The 16,230-nt window shown below is 43.3% G+C and overlaps 2 protein-coding genes and 2 long non-coding RNA genes across 4 annotated transcripts in view; 1 reads left to right on the top strand and 3 right to left on the bottom strand.

Moving 5' to 3' along the window:
• The window catches only part of LOC309694419 (CD226 antigen-like), a 246,042-nt gene that overhangs the window by 189,145 nt on the left and 40,667 nt on the right, over window positions 1–16,230 (bottom strand). The gene's annotated exons all lie outside the window — the stretch shown is intronic.
• Window positions 1–16,230, bottom strand: part of LOC309696840 — a 60,301-nt gene that overhangs the window by 24,929 nt on the left and 19,142 nt on the right. The window lies entirely within an intron of this gene.
• Window positions 1–16,230, bottom strand: part of LOC309695283 (uncharacterized protein) — a 28,729-nt gene that overhangs the window by 4,739 nt on the left and 7,760 nt on the right. The window contains exon 5 of the mRNA XM_082515810.1: window positions 7,326–7,412. Within this exon, the coding sequence (XP_082371936.1) occupies window positions 7,326–7,412 (87 nt within the window). The remainder of the gene's footprint in view (window positions 1–7,325; window positions 7,413–16,230) is intronic.
• On the top strand, window positions 1,515–2,991 carry LOC309696675. Its single transcript, XR_014273581.1, has 3 exons — window positions 1,515–1,824; window positions 2,025–2,112; window positions 2,819–2,991. It is a non-coding gene; the product is annotated as an uncharacterized lncRNA (long non-coding RNA).

Genomic DNA, 16,230 nt, shown 5'->3' with positions numbered 1-16,230 from the left:
CACTTCTGTCCTCAGCACAGTCACCAGCTCAGTCTCTAGTTCAGTTAGCTCACCAGCTGAGTTAATCGCTCAGCAACCCATTCAGACACTGCCAACCTTAGCTGGAAGCCTTTGTGAGCTTTCTCCGCCAGCTGAGGACTGCGTGGTGCTGACAAACTTTGGACGGACTGTTTGCCCTGCACAGCCGCAGCCGTTGCATCCTAAGCCGACTGCGTGCCCTGTGCAGCTACAGTTAGCATCCCCTCAGCCAGAAGTCTCTGCACCTGCTGGCTCTGCATCTGTCTCCGCTGGGGGTTCAGGAGGACCCCTCCAGCAGCTCCTCGTCTCCGCTGGCGGCTCTGCTCAGCCCGGCCAGCACTTCCTCGTCTCCGCTGGGGGTTCAGGGGAACCTCTCCAGCACCTCCTCGTCTCCGCTGGAGGGTCCGAGGGGCCCGTTCAGCCACCAGCTGCTTCACCGGCAGCCTCGTCCACGTTTGCAGCAGCCGTGTCTTCATCCACGCTAGCTGCGGCCTCCGTGTCCATGTCTTCGCCTGGTCCAGCTCCAGCCTGTGCTTCGCCTGCTGCAGCTCCAGCCTGTGCTTCACCTGCTGCAGCCTCATCTTCGCCTGGTCCGGCTCCGGCTTCAGCCTCATCTTCGTCTGGCCCAGCCTCAGAGTCTTCGTCCTCGTCTGGCCCAGCCTCAGAGTCTTCGTCCTCGTCTGGTCCAGCTTCAGCCTGTGCTTCGCCTGGTCCGGCCCCATCATCGCCTGGTCCAGCCTCTGCGGCGACGCCTGGTCCGGCCTCCGCATCGCCACCGTCTGGTCCTGCCTCGATTGGTCCTGTGCCCACCAGGCCATGGCCAGCACGCCTAACACTGGAGAGCCGCCGCTGCCTTCCGCGCGGCCGGCCCCCTGAACTGCTCCATCGTCTCCTTCGCCGCCGCTGCCTTCCGCGCGGCCGGCCCCCTGAACTGCTCCATCGTCTCCTTCGCCGCCGCCGCCGCTGCCTTCCGCGCGGCCGGCCCCCTGAACTGCTCCGTCGTCTCCTTCGTCGCCGCCTTTGCCTTGCGCACGGCCGGCCCCCTGAACTGTTTCCACATCTCCACCGTTGCCGTCTGCATGGTCGGCCCCCTGAACTGCACTGTGTTTTTGGGTTGTTTTTCTTGGGTCCGGTGTTTGCTGTGCTCTTTTGTTTTCTGTTCTGTTTCTGTTGCCCATATTCCTAGACTCCTTGGGGTCAGTGGGGTTGAAGGGGTATTAAAACTCTTGGGGTATACTTGGGGAGTGATGACTGTGAAGCAGAACTGGGAGCGAGTGTGGGAAAAGGTGGAGACTAAGTTGTCTAAATGGAACTGGTTGCTCCCCTACCTTTCCTACAGGGCAAGGATTTGATAGCTAACAATCTAGCCACATCCTTATGGCACAGACATTGTTTTAGTGCTACCACCTGGTCTTTTGAAAGCAGTGCAGCGCCTTCTGGTCAGCATTGGCTTTGTGTGGTAGCATTGTATCTTCTCATGGCAGAGGGCAGGGGCGGAGCGTGGGGGTGGCTTACTGGGCTTAAGCCCGGGTTGTTTTGTCAGAAGCCCGGGGTCTTTTGGAGTGTAATTTTTTCATAGCTAGATGCCTGGCTGACAACTGTATAAAACAAAAAGTACACACAATATTCGAAGCACATAGTGCACACTGTGGGAATTTACGACTGTGCGTGAATCCCCCCTGATATTGGTATGATCCGAGCTCAGGCACTAAGCGACTGAGCGAGGGGGCGGGGCAGCTGCTGCCTGTGAGTGCGCTGTTGGAGAAACGGAGCCAGCCATACTAAGGAGAGCTTAAGTTTGACCAGGTACCAAAGCAAATCATTCGTACTGTACAAATAATGTAAATATGACAGTGTATCACAAAAGATTGATATCAAACTGATCACTTGACCAATATTACGTTACTTGCTCTTCAAGTGAATCAACAAATGGCGAAATGAAAAGCCGAACAAATGCTATTTTTTTTAAGAGTCTTAGCTTAAGTGTGTTTATTTCATATTTTCAGTTCTTACCCTCCCCGACTAAATCGGTTTCAGTTATGTACTGAAATATAAGAATGGACATTAGAGGGCTCTTTCAAAGAAAAAACTCAGGTAAATGTTATTTTATATATTATGCTTTGTATGTTGTTCAGTATATTTCTATGCAAAACAAGAGGGATTTCAGTACACAGCAGGATATTCACATTTGTAACCAGATATTTACATACACTTTAGGGAGAAAACATAAAACATTTTTACTGTACAACATCAATTTAGAGTAAACTTTTGTTTTAGATAAATATTGAAATATATTTTGAATTAGTTAAATGTCAGAATAAAGAGAGACAGAGCTGTCTATTTTTATCACTTTGATCAAATTTAGGAGTACATATACACTAAGTTTATTGTTAATTAATAAGAAAACTGCAGGCGATTCCATTCTGAGCTGAAGAAGCTTCTGATAGGTTAGTAGAGTCCATGTGAGTAAATTGGTGGCACACCTGTAGATGCATATAAGGCAAAACACAGAGCCTGTTTCTGTGACATGGGAACATCAAGAGATGTCAACCAAAACACCAAGAAAAGAACTGTGGAGCTCCATAAGTGTGGCTCAATTTTGAATACAATTTGGTGCCATTTGCAATTAAGAAAGTTTCTCTCTTTACTCTTAAAGTTAACAAATATGTTTTTTATATTTATCAATCTAAAAAAATGAATATTTAATCTGATTTGATGTTACAATTTAAAAAAGTGTTTGTGTTTTGATCTGAAGAGTACATAAATATGTGGTTTCAACTGTATATTTGATGATTGTCAGCACAAAGAGGGAGAGAGAGGAGAATGAGGACAGAACAGAGATGAACAAGAGCAGGTGAGACACACATGTTAGTCAAATGGTTGTTTACCAAAAGTATCACCGTATCATAGGTCCTCATGTATCTCGTACCTAGTGTTTCTTTTTAGGTTTGCTATTTTTCAAATTCTACATTTATTAAGTTATACAAGGCTAAATAATTATATAAACTTTTCTCAATCTAAATAGTGGACATTGGTAGAATTAAAAAAATAAGTGTAATACAGGTCTATGATGATTTTTAGTGCTACTATCATCTAGTTCTGATTCTGGTTCTGTCTTGGTTAAATCCTAAGTAGTCCTGATTTTGAACTGTTGTAGTCCTGTTTTAATTCCGGATCAGTTCTGGGTCTGGTTGAATTGGGGTTTAGTCCTCGTGTCTTGATACAGCCCTGACCTTGTTCTGCCTTGCTGCTTAATTAAAAAACTAGTTTAAGGTGTCCTGCACATGTGATATATATTTTTCCCTATATGAAGTCATTCTTTTTTGAACAAAACTCAAAACAGAGCCTATTAATCTTTCAGTCATTTCTACCCCCCCCCCCAAAAAAATAAATAAATAAAAATCCCACATGCATACTACCCTTTAGGGCTAAGCCCCGGGTGTTTCAAATGTCTGGCTCCGCCTCTGGCAGAGGGGGGGCAAGGACTAATAGAAGTTTTGTCCAGAACTGCAGCTCTTAGACTACAAATGACACAGAGGCTGCTGAATGGCTGTGGTTACTGATAGCTGACTTCTGCTCAGTTACTTCTTTGGAGAGTGGGCTGGCTTGGATTGGATAAACAGCTTTTTCCCCTCAAATTGGCTGAGGCTGTCTGGACTTATACCTTTTTACAGCTCGTGATCAACACCTGGCAGAGTCACACGGACTCCTGACCCAAGACTTGGGATATAGCTTTTTGAAGAGCTGCTGTTTTTAATTACTTTCTGTTCCAAGTACTATTCCATAATAAAGAGCCAGTTTGTGGAGGCTGGTATTATCAAATTGGGTCATCTCACAAGGATGTCGATGGGAACACTTGGTTGTGTCACGGGCATTAAGTCCTCCAGAGTTCTGGTTAGGATTGTGGAGGAAATTTGGCAATCCCTGTCACCATCGCTGAGAGTTTGCTGGAAACCAGGTCCTAGCTGATCAATGGGGTGATGACAGCGAATATGTTTTTCCCTCCTTGATGGTCAGTACTGCCTTTGAGGAGCAGCCTGAAGGGGAGTGACCTACTTCTCCCCTTGGGAACACCATTGCTAGTTTTACGTCTTGTGGGAAGAAGCAGCTATAATATAGCTGTGCTAAGGTGGTGAACTTACATTCTCTGGTTGGAATGAGGGAGTTGAAATGGACTGGCGTTTTTTGCCTCCAACTTTACCCCTAAATGCAAAAGGATTATACATGGCCATGAACAGATAGAGAGCCCACCTGGACCCAAGCACTGGGGAGGGATGTCATTTCTGTCCTTTCAGCACTTAGTGGTTTGTTGTCCACGGCTAGTGGGTTTATTTTCTTTGTTGCAGGAGTGGGTGAAATCTCTGGCGGAGAAATTCTCTGCACCCTCATTAGTTTTTGGTCCTAAGTATTCAGTGAAGTAAGAATGGACTCTGGTTCTGATTATTATTTTTTGCTTGGTGCAGCCAAGCCGGCAAGATGGAAGACTAGGAAGAACCAAATGTTAGGTCAGGGTTGGACTGATGCTGTGCAGAGCTTAAACGGATAGTCGGCATCCCGTTTGAGAGTAGAGCATGCTTTTAACTCTCTGAATAAAAATCTGGACTCCTTTAAAACTATGTGGGTATTAGACAGGTTTTGTGTTCTATAGGAGCAGATGGGACACTTGTTCTCAGTGTGTGTGTCTTATCCTAAACTAAATACACACACCCATGTAGGATAAGCCAAATACCTTCTGGAGAAAGGTTTTATGGTCAGAAGACACAAAGTTTGAGTTACTGTACCAAAATGACAATAGGTATGTTTGGAGGAGTAAAGGCAAGCCTTTCAAACTGTATAGGGCTTTGGAGCGTGATGTCACGGGGGTGGGCGTGGAAAGGATTTTGGCCCGATCCGCCATTTTGGGGGTCTAAGTAAGGAGCGAAAGCATAGCCATGGTTCGTACTTGCTGTGTGGTCGGCTGCAATGTTCGATCTTACGACCGGCACGGGAATAAGTTTGGATTGTCTTTTTATGCTTTCCCAACCTGGAAGCAACATGAAGGAGCTCATGTATCGGATATTACCAAACGAAGGCGTCTAGCCTGGATAGCAGCCGTGAGACGAGCTGATATCAAGTTCTGTTACGTCTCCAGCTATCAGCTGGTGTGCTCAAGACATTTTCATTCCGGTAAGTTCTAAATATGTTCACATCACACTTTATAGCTGAATAATATCATCGTTGGTGGTCTCAGAAGTTATAGAAATTGCGATCAAACATCGAATGGAGTGACTTGATTGGTTGATGTAAAGACAATAAATGAAGTGAGACAGGAAGGACACAAATTGGCGTTAATAATTTGCCCGATTATCAATATGTTAATTTGCATGTACTTTACAATTACGGGCATATAATATGATAACGATATTTTAGCAGTTCAATGATAAATGTATAACATTAATTATGGTGGGGGGTGGAAAATGGCTATTTCACTCGATGCACTCCAGCTGACTTACTTTGACGACGTACTCTGATTTTGGCGGCTTGAAAATAGCCAAATCTTGCACCCAGCCATTTGTAAATTGGATGTGCGCCTCCAGTGACTTGTAATTACGAAACTGGTTCACTGTGTAAGCGCTTACTCCACAAACAAGATACGTGAAGATATCGGGGTAGGACAGTGGCGGTAAGTCGTCTGGGTCTTTACTCCACTGCCGTATTTCATATGGGTCCAGATTTGCGATGCACTATTTTTTTCAAGTACCGCTGCTTCGCCTCTGGACGCAATCGGTCTCTATACCATCCGTTTTCTTTTGAGCTGCTTTTAAGCATGTTTCTTGTCGTCGTCGTTCCAACACAGTGTGTTTGCTTTGATTCGTAGACCCCGAAAATGGAGCTGCGCTCCCACAATGCATTGCGGCGTGACGTCAACTCCAAAGCCCTATATGAGACTGAAGTCTATCTTATCTGTCATTACATCTGAGAGTGGGTAAAAAGGTAAGAACTATTTATATTAATGTGGATTTAATACTCAGTTTTACCTTTATGGTTTCAAAAAGGGATAAAAAAGGGATGCACAAAATTAATAGGATTTACTATTTGCAAAAGCACTCTGTTATAGCACTTTGTATCACTGTAAACATAAGAGCCTGGATGTTAAGACCTTTTACCCACTCTCAAATGTAATGAGAGGTAAGCTCCTCTGGGGACTTCAATCCCTTTCAGTTCCACCTTTCTTCACAGTTTGAAAAGTTCACCTTCACTCCTCCACACATAACTCTTATCATTTCTGAAAATTAGTAGCGTCAATTAGCCTTTATACATGTAATGTATTGGCCATTTAAGGAAACAGATCCTTGGGCAACTGACTGCAGGTTTACCCAGCCAGCCGAGACCGAAGAAGTCACTTGGATGAGTGACAAAACGTTTCTCCCACTGAAAACGCTATGTCCAGATGAACAGAATCAACTTTTTGGGATTTACTTCCCTGGATGATTGAGCATGCATCGAGGTGTTGGTTTAGGGTTAGTAAATGGTTAGTGCATATAGATGTTGCTGATTATGTAGTAGCAACTGTGTATTCGGTTAGTTTTTTTTGTGGTTTTTGTTTTTTAATGTGGTGTTAATAAAGTTGTCAAAGTCATCTCTCTCTCTCTCTCTCTCTCTCCCTCTCTCTCTCTCTCTCTGTCGTGTTCATAGGCGAGCAGTGAGACTTCGGAGAACAAAGGTGAACAGTGGTGTAGTGATGAAACGAGGCATAGGTGGGTGAAATTGACCTAGTTAAGTGCGCATAGAAAAAAAAAAGGACCTAAAATTGAACCTTGTGGTGCACCACATCTACAGTGAGCTGATGATATGTTATCTATGTTGAACAAACAGCTTATTTCTAAAATATGATTGAAAACAGCTGTTGATAAAAATGTTCTGACCTACTGAGTCAAATGCTGAGGTTATGTGTAAAATAAAGCAGCCATGGTTCAGTACAGTAACAGCAGTAGATTTATTCTTAGTCTGTTAATTTGTGCTAAACTATTATTTTCCACTGTGTGGCAAATGTTACTGCAGCAGGTACTATGTAATGCACATGGTGCACTACAGAAAAGTTTACTAAAATATTAGGATTGGGACAGTGTTATTGGATTGGTTTGGTTATTTTTTGTAACCATTATGATTAAGCACCTTGTTTAAATTTAATAGTTATTATGAATTATTTTCTGCTTCATACTCAAAGGGTAAAAAATGTCTGCATCCACTTAGCATATCTATTGTGCTATCCAGCATTTTCCACAGATTAAATTAAACTTCCCAAGTAAAAAGAAGAGCAGCTGTACCTCTTTTCATCTTTCGTGTGACGATTATTTGTCCATAGCTAACATCTTCAGTTCTCACTGCTGAGTAAATTACTGCTGGATCACTTTCTGCAGAACAAAGGAAACACAAATTACAAGAGATGCAACAGCAACAGCGCTGTTTTCACACTTTACACTACAGCTGTGGCAAAACAATTTTAATTTTATTATTTTATTTTTCGTTAAACTGACATTAATCACCACTTTTGTGACTAGCAGCATGTTTTTAGAGTTTTTTTCCCACTCCTTTACACATCTGCTGAGAAACAGGAAATTATTGCAGAGAACTGGTAGGTGATTGTGTGAAGAAAGACATGCACAACCACAAAAATGCCACCTTCTTTAAGTGCAGTCTGACACACTTCACCGCAGAGCACCAAGCAAACAAGTTCTCACAACATGAACACTGTCACTGGCCAAACCAGAACTCTCTGTGGTGAAAAGTCTCATCAGCCTCAGACTACAAGAACAGACTGAATATAACAGGAAGAAGCTATTGTGGTTTTACATACAGGCCTTTAAGAAGACAAAAGGACCAATTGTCTTACAGTTTTCTCTTTATACACTTCATATATCCAACACATTCACCCAGATAACAACCGTATGGGGGTCAAAACCAGAAAGAAGACACACCTGGGCTGCTGTCTAACTCATGGTTCCTGAAGTATTTGAAAGTAGAATGGGAGGCAGAACCCCTGTTTTGTGGAACAAGGTCCCAGATTAGATCCACGAAACAGACACTCTACTTTTAAGATTAGATCTGTCATTGTCCCTAAGCATTGGACCTAGGAGTTTCCTAAAGGTTGATTCTGTTCATTTGGACGTAGTAGCATTTTCAATAGTGATGTGCGATACCACTGATTTTCTTTCCGATCCGATACCAAGTAATATTCAGGGTGTTATTGATGATTCTGATCCGATACCGATACTTTGTACGAAAAAATTAATTTATTTATTGTATCTCATCATAATGATTACAGGACATCAGATTACTTGTTCTTATCACTTCATAATGCAGGGTTCATCATATAGGAATAAAAAACTGAAGTTGTGCGCTATTTGAACACCTTGCCTGCCTGCAGCACTAAAGGACTCCGTGAGAGACGTCTGTCTCGCCCTAGCAGCACCTGTCCCTGTCCTTCTCTTCAGTTCGCCTCAACATACGATCGTCATATTCTGTGATATGATTTACTCTGAGGTGTTTGACAAGGTTAGTGATGTTGCCACAACCATACATACCAACCCTTCCGATTTTACCGGAAGAATACCGAATTTCAGTGCCCCTCCCGAAAATTTCCCGGAGCCACCATTCTCCCGAATTTCTCCCAATTTTCCACCCGGACAACAAAATTGAAAAAACATATCACAGAATTCATAGCGCGGCCCAGCCAATTCCAGTTTCCAACATTGGCGGCAGCGACTTAGTTTTAATATCACTCTTATTATTAAATGATTAAACAGAAGAGTGAGACGGTTGAGAGTTTACGTCAGTGCCCGGTTATACAGTGGGGCAAAAAAGTATTTAGTCAGCCACCAATTGTGCAAGTTTCCCCACTTAAAATGATGACAGAGGTCAGTAATTTGCACCAGAGGTACACTTCAACTGTGAGAGACAGAATGTGAAAAAAAATCCATGAATCCACATGGTAGGATTTGTAAAGAATTTATTCGTAAATCAGGGTGGAAAATAAGTATTTGGTCAATAACAAAAATACAACTCAATACTTTGTAACATAACCTTTGTTGGCAATAACAGAGGTCAAACGTTTACTATAGGTCTTTACCAGGTTTGCACACACAGTAGCTGGTATTTTGGCCCATTCCTCCATGCAGATCTTCTCGAGAGCAGTGATGTTTTGGGGCTGTCGCCGAGCAACACGGACTTTCAACTCCCGCCACAGATTTTCTATGGAGTTGAGGTCTGGAGACTGGCTAGGCCACTCCAGGACTTTCAAATGCTTCTTATGGAGCCACTCCTTTGTTGCCCGGGCGGTGTGTTTTGGATCATTGTCATGTTGGAAGACCCAGCCTCGTTTCATCTTCAAAGTTCTCACTGATGGAAGGAGGTTTTGGTTCAAAATCTCACGATACATGGCCCCATTCATTCTGTCCTTAACACGGATCAGTCGTCCTGTCCCCTTGGCAGAAAAACAGCCCCATAGCATGATGTTTCCACCCCCATGCTTCACAGTAGGTATGGTGTTCTTGGGATGCAACTCACTATTCTTCTTCCTCCAAACACGACGAGTTGAGTTTATACCAAAAAGTTCTACTTTGGTTTCATCTGACCACATGACATTCTCCCAATCCTCTGCTGTATCATCCATGTGCTCTCTGGCAAACTTCAGACGGGCCTGGACATGCACTGGCTTCAGCAGCGGAACACGTCTGGCACTGCGGGATTTGATTCCTTGCCGTTGTAGTGTGTTACTGATGGTGACCTTTGTTACTTTGGTCCCAGCTCTCTGCAGGTCATTCACCAGGTCCCCCCGTGTGGTTCTGGGATCTTTGCTCACCGTTCTCATGATCATTTTGACCCCACGGGATGAGATCTTGCGTGGAGCCCCAGATCGAGGGAGATTATCAGTGGTCTTGTATGTCTTCCATTTTCTGATGATTGCTCCCACAGTTGATTTTTTCACACCAAGCTGCTTGCCTATTGTAGATTCACTCTTCCCAGTCTGGTGCAGGTCTACAATACTTTTCCTGGTGTCCTTCGAAAGCTCTTTGGTCTTGGCCATGGCGGAGTTTGGAGTCTGACTGTTTGAGGCTGTGGACAGGTGTCTTTTATACAGATGATGAGTTCAAACAGGTGCCATTCATACAGGTAACGAGTGGGGGACAGAAAAGCTTCTTACAGAAGACGTTACAGGTCTGTGAGAGCCAGAGATTTTCCTTGTTTGAGGTGACCAAATACTTATTTTCCACCCTAATTTACGAATAAATTCTTTACAAATCCTACCATGTGAATTCATGGATTTTTTTTCACATTCTGTCTCTCACAGTTGAAGTGTACCTCTGGTGCAAATTACTGACCTCTGTCATCATTTTAAGTGGGGGAACTTGCACAATCGGTGGCTGACTAAATACTTTTTTGCCCCACTGTATTTTAGATAGCAAGGAGCAGACAGCAGAGTTTCACTCCACCGAGGGAGTTTGTGACGTACTACCCGGCTTTCTCTAGACCGCGAAGGCCAGGTCCTCAGGTGGAAGCAGTCTCTGAATTTGGACACCCCCACTGTTTCCGGGCCGGCCAATAATAACGGTGACATTTAACGTATTTTATCCGATAAATAAACCTCACTCTTAGAGCACTTTTTTGCCACATGTATCGCAAACCACCTCTCAGCTGTTTGTGGAGGTAAAATCCGCACATGACTCCAATTACGCTGCGAGACATTTATACAGCCGTATTTCGCACATGACTATGAAAGGGGGAAAGGGGGAAGAGGAAGTAGTTCCTTTGAATGTAGACAATCTGAATGTTATAGTTTCTTTCCACTGTGTTCCTGTTAATGATAAACTACAAATTTACTCTAAATTTATAAAATATCGATATTTTAATGTGAGAATCGATTCTAGAACATAAATGATTGGTATCGGAGGAATTGATATTTCAGGATCGATCTGCACATCACTAGATTTCAATGGGAGAAACATTTCATCACTCACTCAAGACACAAAACATTCTCCCATTGAAAACATAAAACCCCTTTTGGAATTTACTTATCTGGATGATTGAGTATGCACCAAGAGACCTAGGATTGTAGGTGTTGTCATATGTAAACTTTTCTTTTTTGGTTTTCTATTTTTCCATTTTTCCATTTCCATGTCTTTATTTCATTTCCTCATCCATCAGCCAGTTTTGCCAGATCAGCCTGCTGAACGTAGAGGGAAAGATCTTCTTCAGTTTCTTGGCCCAAAGACTATCTACTTTGTTGCAAAGAAACAACTATATTGACACATCAGTGCAGAAGGCCGGCATCCCGGGCTTCTCGGGATGCCTGGAGCATGCTAGCGTCATCTGGCACCAGATTCAAACTGCCAAGAAAGAACAAAGAGACCATCACGTGGTCTGTTTAGACCAGGGGTCCCCAATCCCAGTCCACGAGGGCAGGTGTCCCTGCAGGTTTTAGATCTCACCCTGGGTCAACACACCTGAATCACATGATTAGTTCATCACCAGGCCTCTGGAGAACTTCAAGACATGTTGAGAAGGTAATTTATCCATTTAAATCAGCTGTGATGGATCAAGGACACATCTAAAACCTGCAGGGACACCGGCCCTCATGGACTGGGATTGGGGACCCCTGGTTTAGACCTTGTCAATGCCTTTGGGTCAGTTCCGCACGAGATCTTGTGGATGGCCTTCAACTATTTCAGCATACCAAACCACATCACACGATTGGTCAAGATCTACTTTTAGGATTTACAGTTTTGTGTGACAGTTGAGAACACCACCACAGCCTGCCAGCACCTGGGAATTGGAGTTATGGCAGGCTGCACGATTTCCCCTCTGACACTTATCATGGCAATGGAGTTGGTCATGCGGGCATCTTGGTGGGTAGTAGGAGGTTAGAAACTCAAGAGTGGCCTTCGTCTTCCTCCTATTAGAGCTTACATGGATGACATGACCATCATTACAACAACAAAACCATGTACTGGGTGATTGCTACAGAAGCTCCAGGAAAACAGAATGGACAAGAATGGAGTTTAAGCCAAGTAAATCTTGCAGCATCTCCATCATGAAAGGAAAGGTGACAACTGAGCAATTCTATATCAGTGGAGAACAAATTCCAACAGTCTTAGAGAAGCCCATAAAGAGCCTGGGATGGTGGTGCAGATGATGATGCAGACCTCAATGATACGTGGCAACTAGAAAAACTAAGGCAGAACTTGGCTGATGACCTCAAGTGGATTAAAAACACTGCACTTCCAGGGAAATTGACGGTCTGGTGCTTCCAGTTTGGGTTATTACCCAGACTACTGTGGTCGTTGACAATGTACGAGGTCTCACTCAAACATACCAATAGACTAGAGAAGCTAGTGAGCTCCTACATTAAGAAGTGGCTCGGACTTCCTGAATGCCTCAGCAGCATTGGACTCTATAGCGACGGGATACTGTCATTGCCTATCCCTAGTCTGGTTGAGGAGTTTAAATGTGCAAAGGTGAGGCTTGAGATGTCACTCACGGACACCCGGGAGAGGCACTGCTCCCACTCTAGCAACAGGGAGGAGGTGGTGGTGGAGGAGGTGCGTCGACAGGAGGAAACAGCCAGATATGCCAGAGCCATGGCACTGGCCAAACAGGGTCGCTGGATGAATTGGGAGAGTGTGCAAAAGAGGAAACTCTCATGGAGTGAAATCTGGGGAATGGAGTCTAATAGACAAAGTTTCATCATACGAGTAACAAATGATGTGCTACCTTCCTAAACAAAATCTGAAGCTCTGGTTTGGAAAGGACCTATCCTGCCCCCAGTGTACAGACCCAGCCACACTCAAGCACATCTTGGTTGGTTGTAGGTAGAGCTGGGCGATATGAGATTTTTTCATATCACGATATGTTTTTTTCATTTCAGACGATAACGATATATATCACGATATAAGCCAAATAACTATATTTGTAAGTAAAATGTGAAATAATCAGCAGCTTGTTTTGATTTAAATATTTATTTCCCATAATAAGTTCAACAGGGTAGATGTACTTAAGAAACATGAGACTAACTACACAAAAGGCAGCAGCTAAAGCGTTTAAGTTTCCAAATAGAACAAAAAAACCAGACTACTAAATTGTCAATTCCACTTAGAAACAAAATATTAATTCTAAAAACAAATCTTAGTTTGTTTTACAGAAGAAGAGACAAAATTGACTAACTTTTGTCAATATCAAATACACTGTGAACTAAAACGAAATTCTCAATCTCTCCTTGTTGTATAGCTTAGCTTTTCAAACAGTTTTAACAGTTACTCTAGTCTGACAAAAGCCAAATGACGAATTAGTGCATCCAGTCAGAGATTGAGCATGCACCAATTTATTGTATTTCCAGACTTGCTTTGGCACAAACTCTGTTTGACTTGAAATAGCCGAAATACCTTCACACTATGGAACGTCACGACAATCTCTCCGGCATTGGAACCATCATCTGTTTTCTCTTCGGTAACCTTCGGTCACGCTCTCGGTTGATTTTTCTCTAGTCGGCGCACTCATTTCCTCCATTACCCGGGCGGCACGGCGGCTGGCTGCTTCCCAAAATGGTAAATGGTAAATGGCCTGTATTTATATAGCGCTTTACTAGTCCCTAAGGACCCGAAAGCGCTTTACATATCCAGTCATCCACCCATTCACACACACATTCACACACTGGTGATGGCAAGCTACATTGTAGCCACAGCCACCCTGGGGCGCACTGACAGAGGCGAGGCTGCCGAACACTGGCGCCACCGGGCCCTCTGACCACCACCAGTAGGCAACGGGTGAAGTGTCTTGCCCAAGGACACAACGACCGAAACTGTCCAAGCCGGGGCTCGAACCGGCAACCTTCCGATTACAAGGCGAACTCCCAACTCTTGAGCCCGCAAACAAATACACATGTGCGGCTTGGCACTTGTGCTGTACGTAACAAGTCACGTGAAGTGACGGTGCGGCTGTGATTGGTTCGGCTCTGCGCTACTTAATTTGGATTGGCTGTTCTTTTTTTTCTTTTTTTTCTTTTTTAAGAGGACAAGAGCGGTGAGGCCTATCGCAATAGTTAAATTTTTCTATCGAGAAAAAGTTATTTTGCAATACATATCGTTATCGTTCTATCGCCCAGCTCTAGTTGTAGGACTAGCCTTACTCAGGGCAGATACACATGGAGACAAAACCAGGTTATCAGGTGTCTAGCAGAGAAAGTTAAGTGCAAAAGAAAGTCCATTAATGCTCAACCTTTCATGAACCAAGATGAGCGTCAGCTTTCATCAACATTTGTCCGGGAGGGAGAGAAGTCGAGGGCAAGTCCCAAAAAATTGTGTATCTCATTGAGCTGACGGTACCATGGGAGGAAACAATTGAGGAAACATTGGAGCTCCGCTATGCCAACTATGCAGCTGAGGCAAGGGCCAGAGACTGGAAGATGAAGGTGCGCCCGGTGGAAGTGGGGTGTAGGGGCTTTGTTGCCAATACAACAGGAAAACTGCTTAGAGGGATTGGGATCAGAGGACACGCGCAACAGCAGGCTAATAAGAGAACTAGCTAACACTGCTGAGAGGACCAGTCACTGGCTATAGCTAAAAAGGGCTGACATCACTTAGCAGTCAGCTAACCACAAGTGAAAAGAAATTTTCCGCTCTTCTCCCCTCTGCTCTTCTTCCCTTCTCTGGGAGGCAGTGGGGAGGTGGAGCATACAGCCCAATCCGGCGGGGAGGTGCCAATCCGGCTCTCCTCTCTACTCTCTCCTATCTTGTCCCTTTTGTCTTACTTCTCTCCATCATCTTTTCTATCCCTTTGAAGAAGTGAGGCTCCATAAATGCTAAAGAAGTAAGTATTAATTCTCAGTTGCAGTGAATAGATAGGAGAAAATAAACTGTAGAAAATTAAACAGAAGAAAGAATAAGAGAAATAACAATTTAACTAAACCAGTGACACACACTCTGGGGCTTGATCAACCCTGGCAGGGCCTCCTTGGATGACGATGTGTAGCAATAATTTCCGAAGAGGGTTTTTTTTATGCTGAATAATACTGGGAAACCGAGGACTGAGTTTCATTCCTGTATCAACGCCTATTCTTTTTTCTTCACTCAGTAAATATTTCCTTGATCCTCTACAGCATAGGTGTCAAACTCTGGCCCGCGTGCCAAATTTGGCCCGCAGCCTAATTACATTTGGCCCGCGAAGCCATACCAAAATACTATTAGAGATGGCCTACTGGTATTATACAGCTAATATATATATTGTTTAGTATTAAGCTTTGCTTGTTCCATATTCAGTTTTCCAGCAAAACTTATTTGAGTCCATAAGAAAAGATTCATTCTTATATCTGGAGGAAGATTTTTTTTTTCAATAAGTATTAATGTTAGCCCGCGACTTTGTTCCAGTTTTGAATTTTGGCCCACTGTGTATTTGAGTTTGACACCCCTGCCCTACAGGTTATTTAAAATGCTGCTGCTAGGTTGTTTACTGGGTTAAACTGACAGTAGATGTGATGGCCAAACCCGTGGCCACACTCTAAAGTCGGTAACTTTTGTATTTTCATTCTTCATTTTAGTTGCCAATAACTTTATTGATTGGTTTGGATACATTTGTTCTATTTGTAAGCGCGCACATTTAGGTTACTTATGTATTCATACTACTTCATTTCTTTGCTTTCTGACTAACCTTTGTCTTATTTCTTACCTGCCATCATCCCTGGGAGTTGCTGGACAAAAGATGGTAGCCAGGGTTTGAAACCATTAAATGAAAAGGAAGATTATTGGACCACACCACCACTTCCTGCTGAAGGGGAGAATGTGTGTTTTCTTTACTTTAAAAACAAAGTATTTGTATTTAATTAAATATTTGAGTTTAGGGTTTAATGGGGTTTTGATTTTCTTCTTTGGTGTTTAGTTTATTAACAAACTAGATTGTACTGCATCGTTTGTGATTTATGATTGTGTTTTGTTTGTTACCCCTCATGTGTCACAATGATCTGATCAGCCATTATATATACCCTTGTATGTCATTTCATGTTTAGGTCAGTTATGTTTGTTTGTAGCAGTCATTTGGTTTGTTAAGTTTGCAGTCTTTGCATGAGTTCAGTTTTGTTTCTTTGACCTCTTTTATGAGCTCAACATTTATTACGTTTGTAAATATAATTTTGGGGGGTTAAATAAATGGAAACTATATTTTTTCTAATAATTCCTGAGACTCCTC

The sequence above is a fragment of the Aulonocara stuartgranti genome (assembly GCF_965226115.1).
Source record: "Aulonocara stuartgranti genome assembly, chromosome: 3".
NCBI classification, from domain to species: domain Eukaryota; kingdom Metazoa; phylum Chordata; class Actinopteri; order Cichliformes; family Cichlidae; genus Aulonocara; species Aulonocara stuartgranti.
This window is presented reverse-complemented; position numbering and strand designations above follow the sequence as displayed.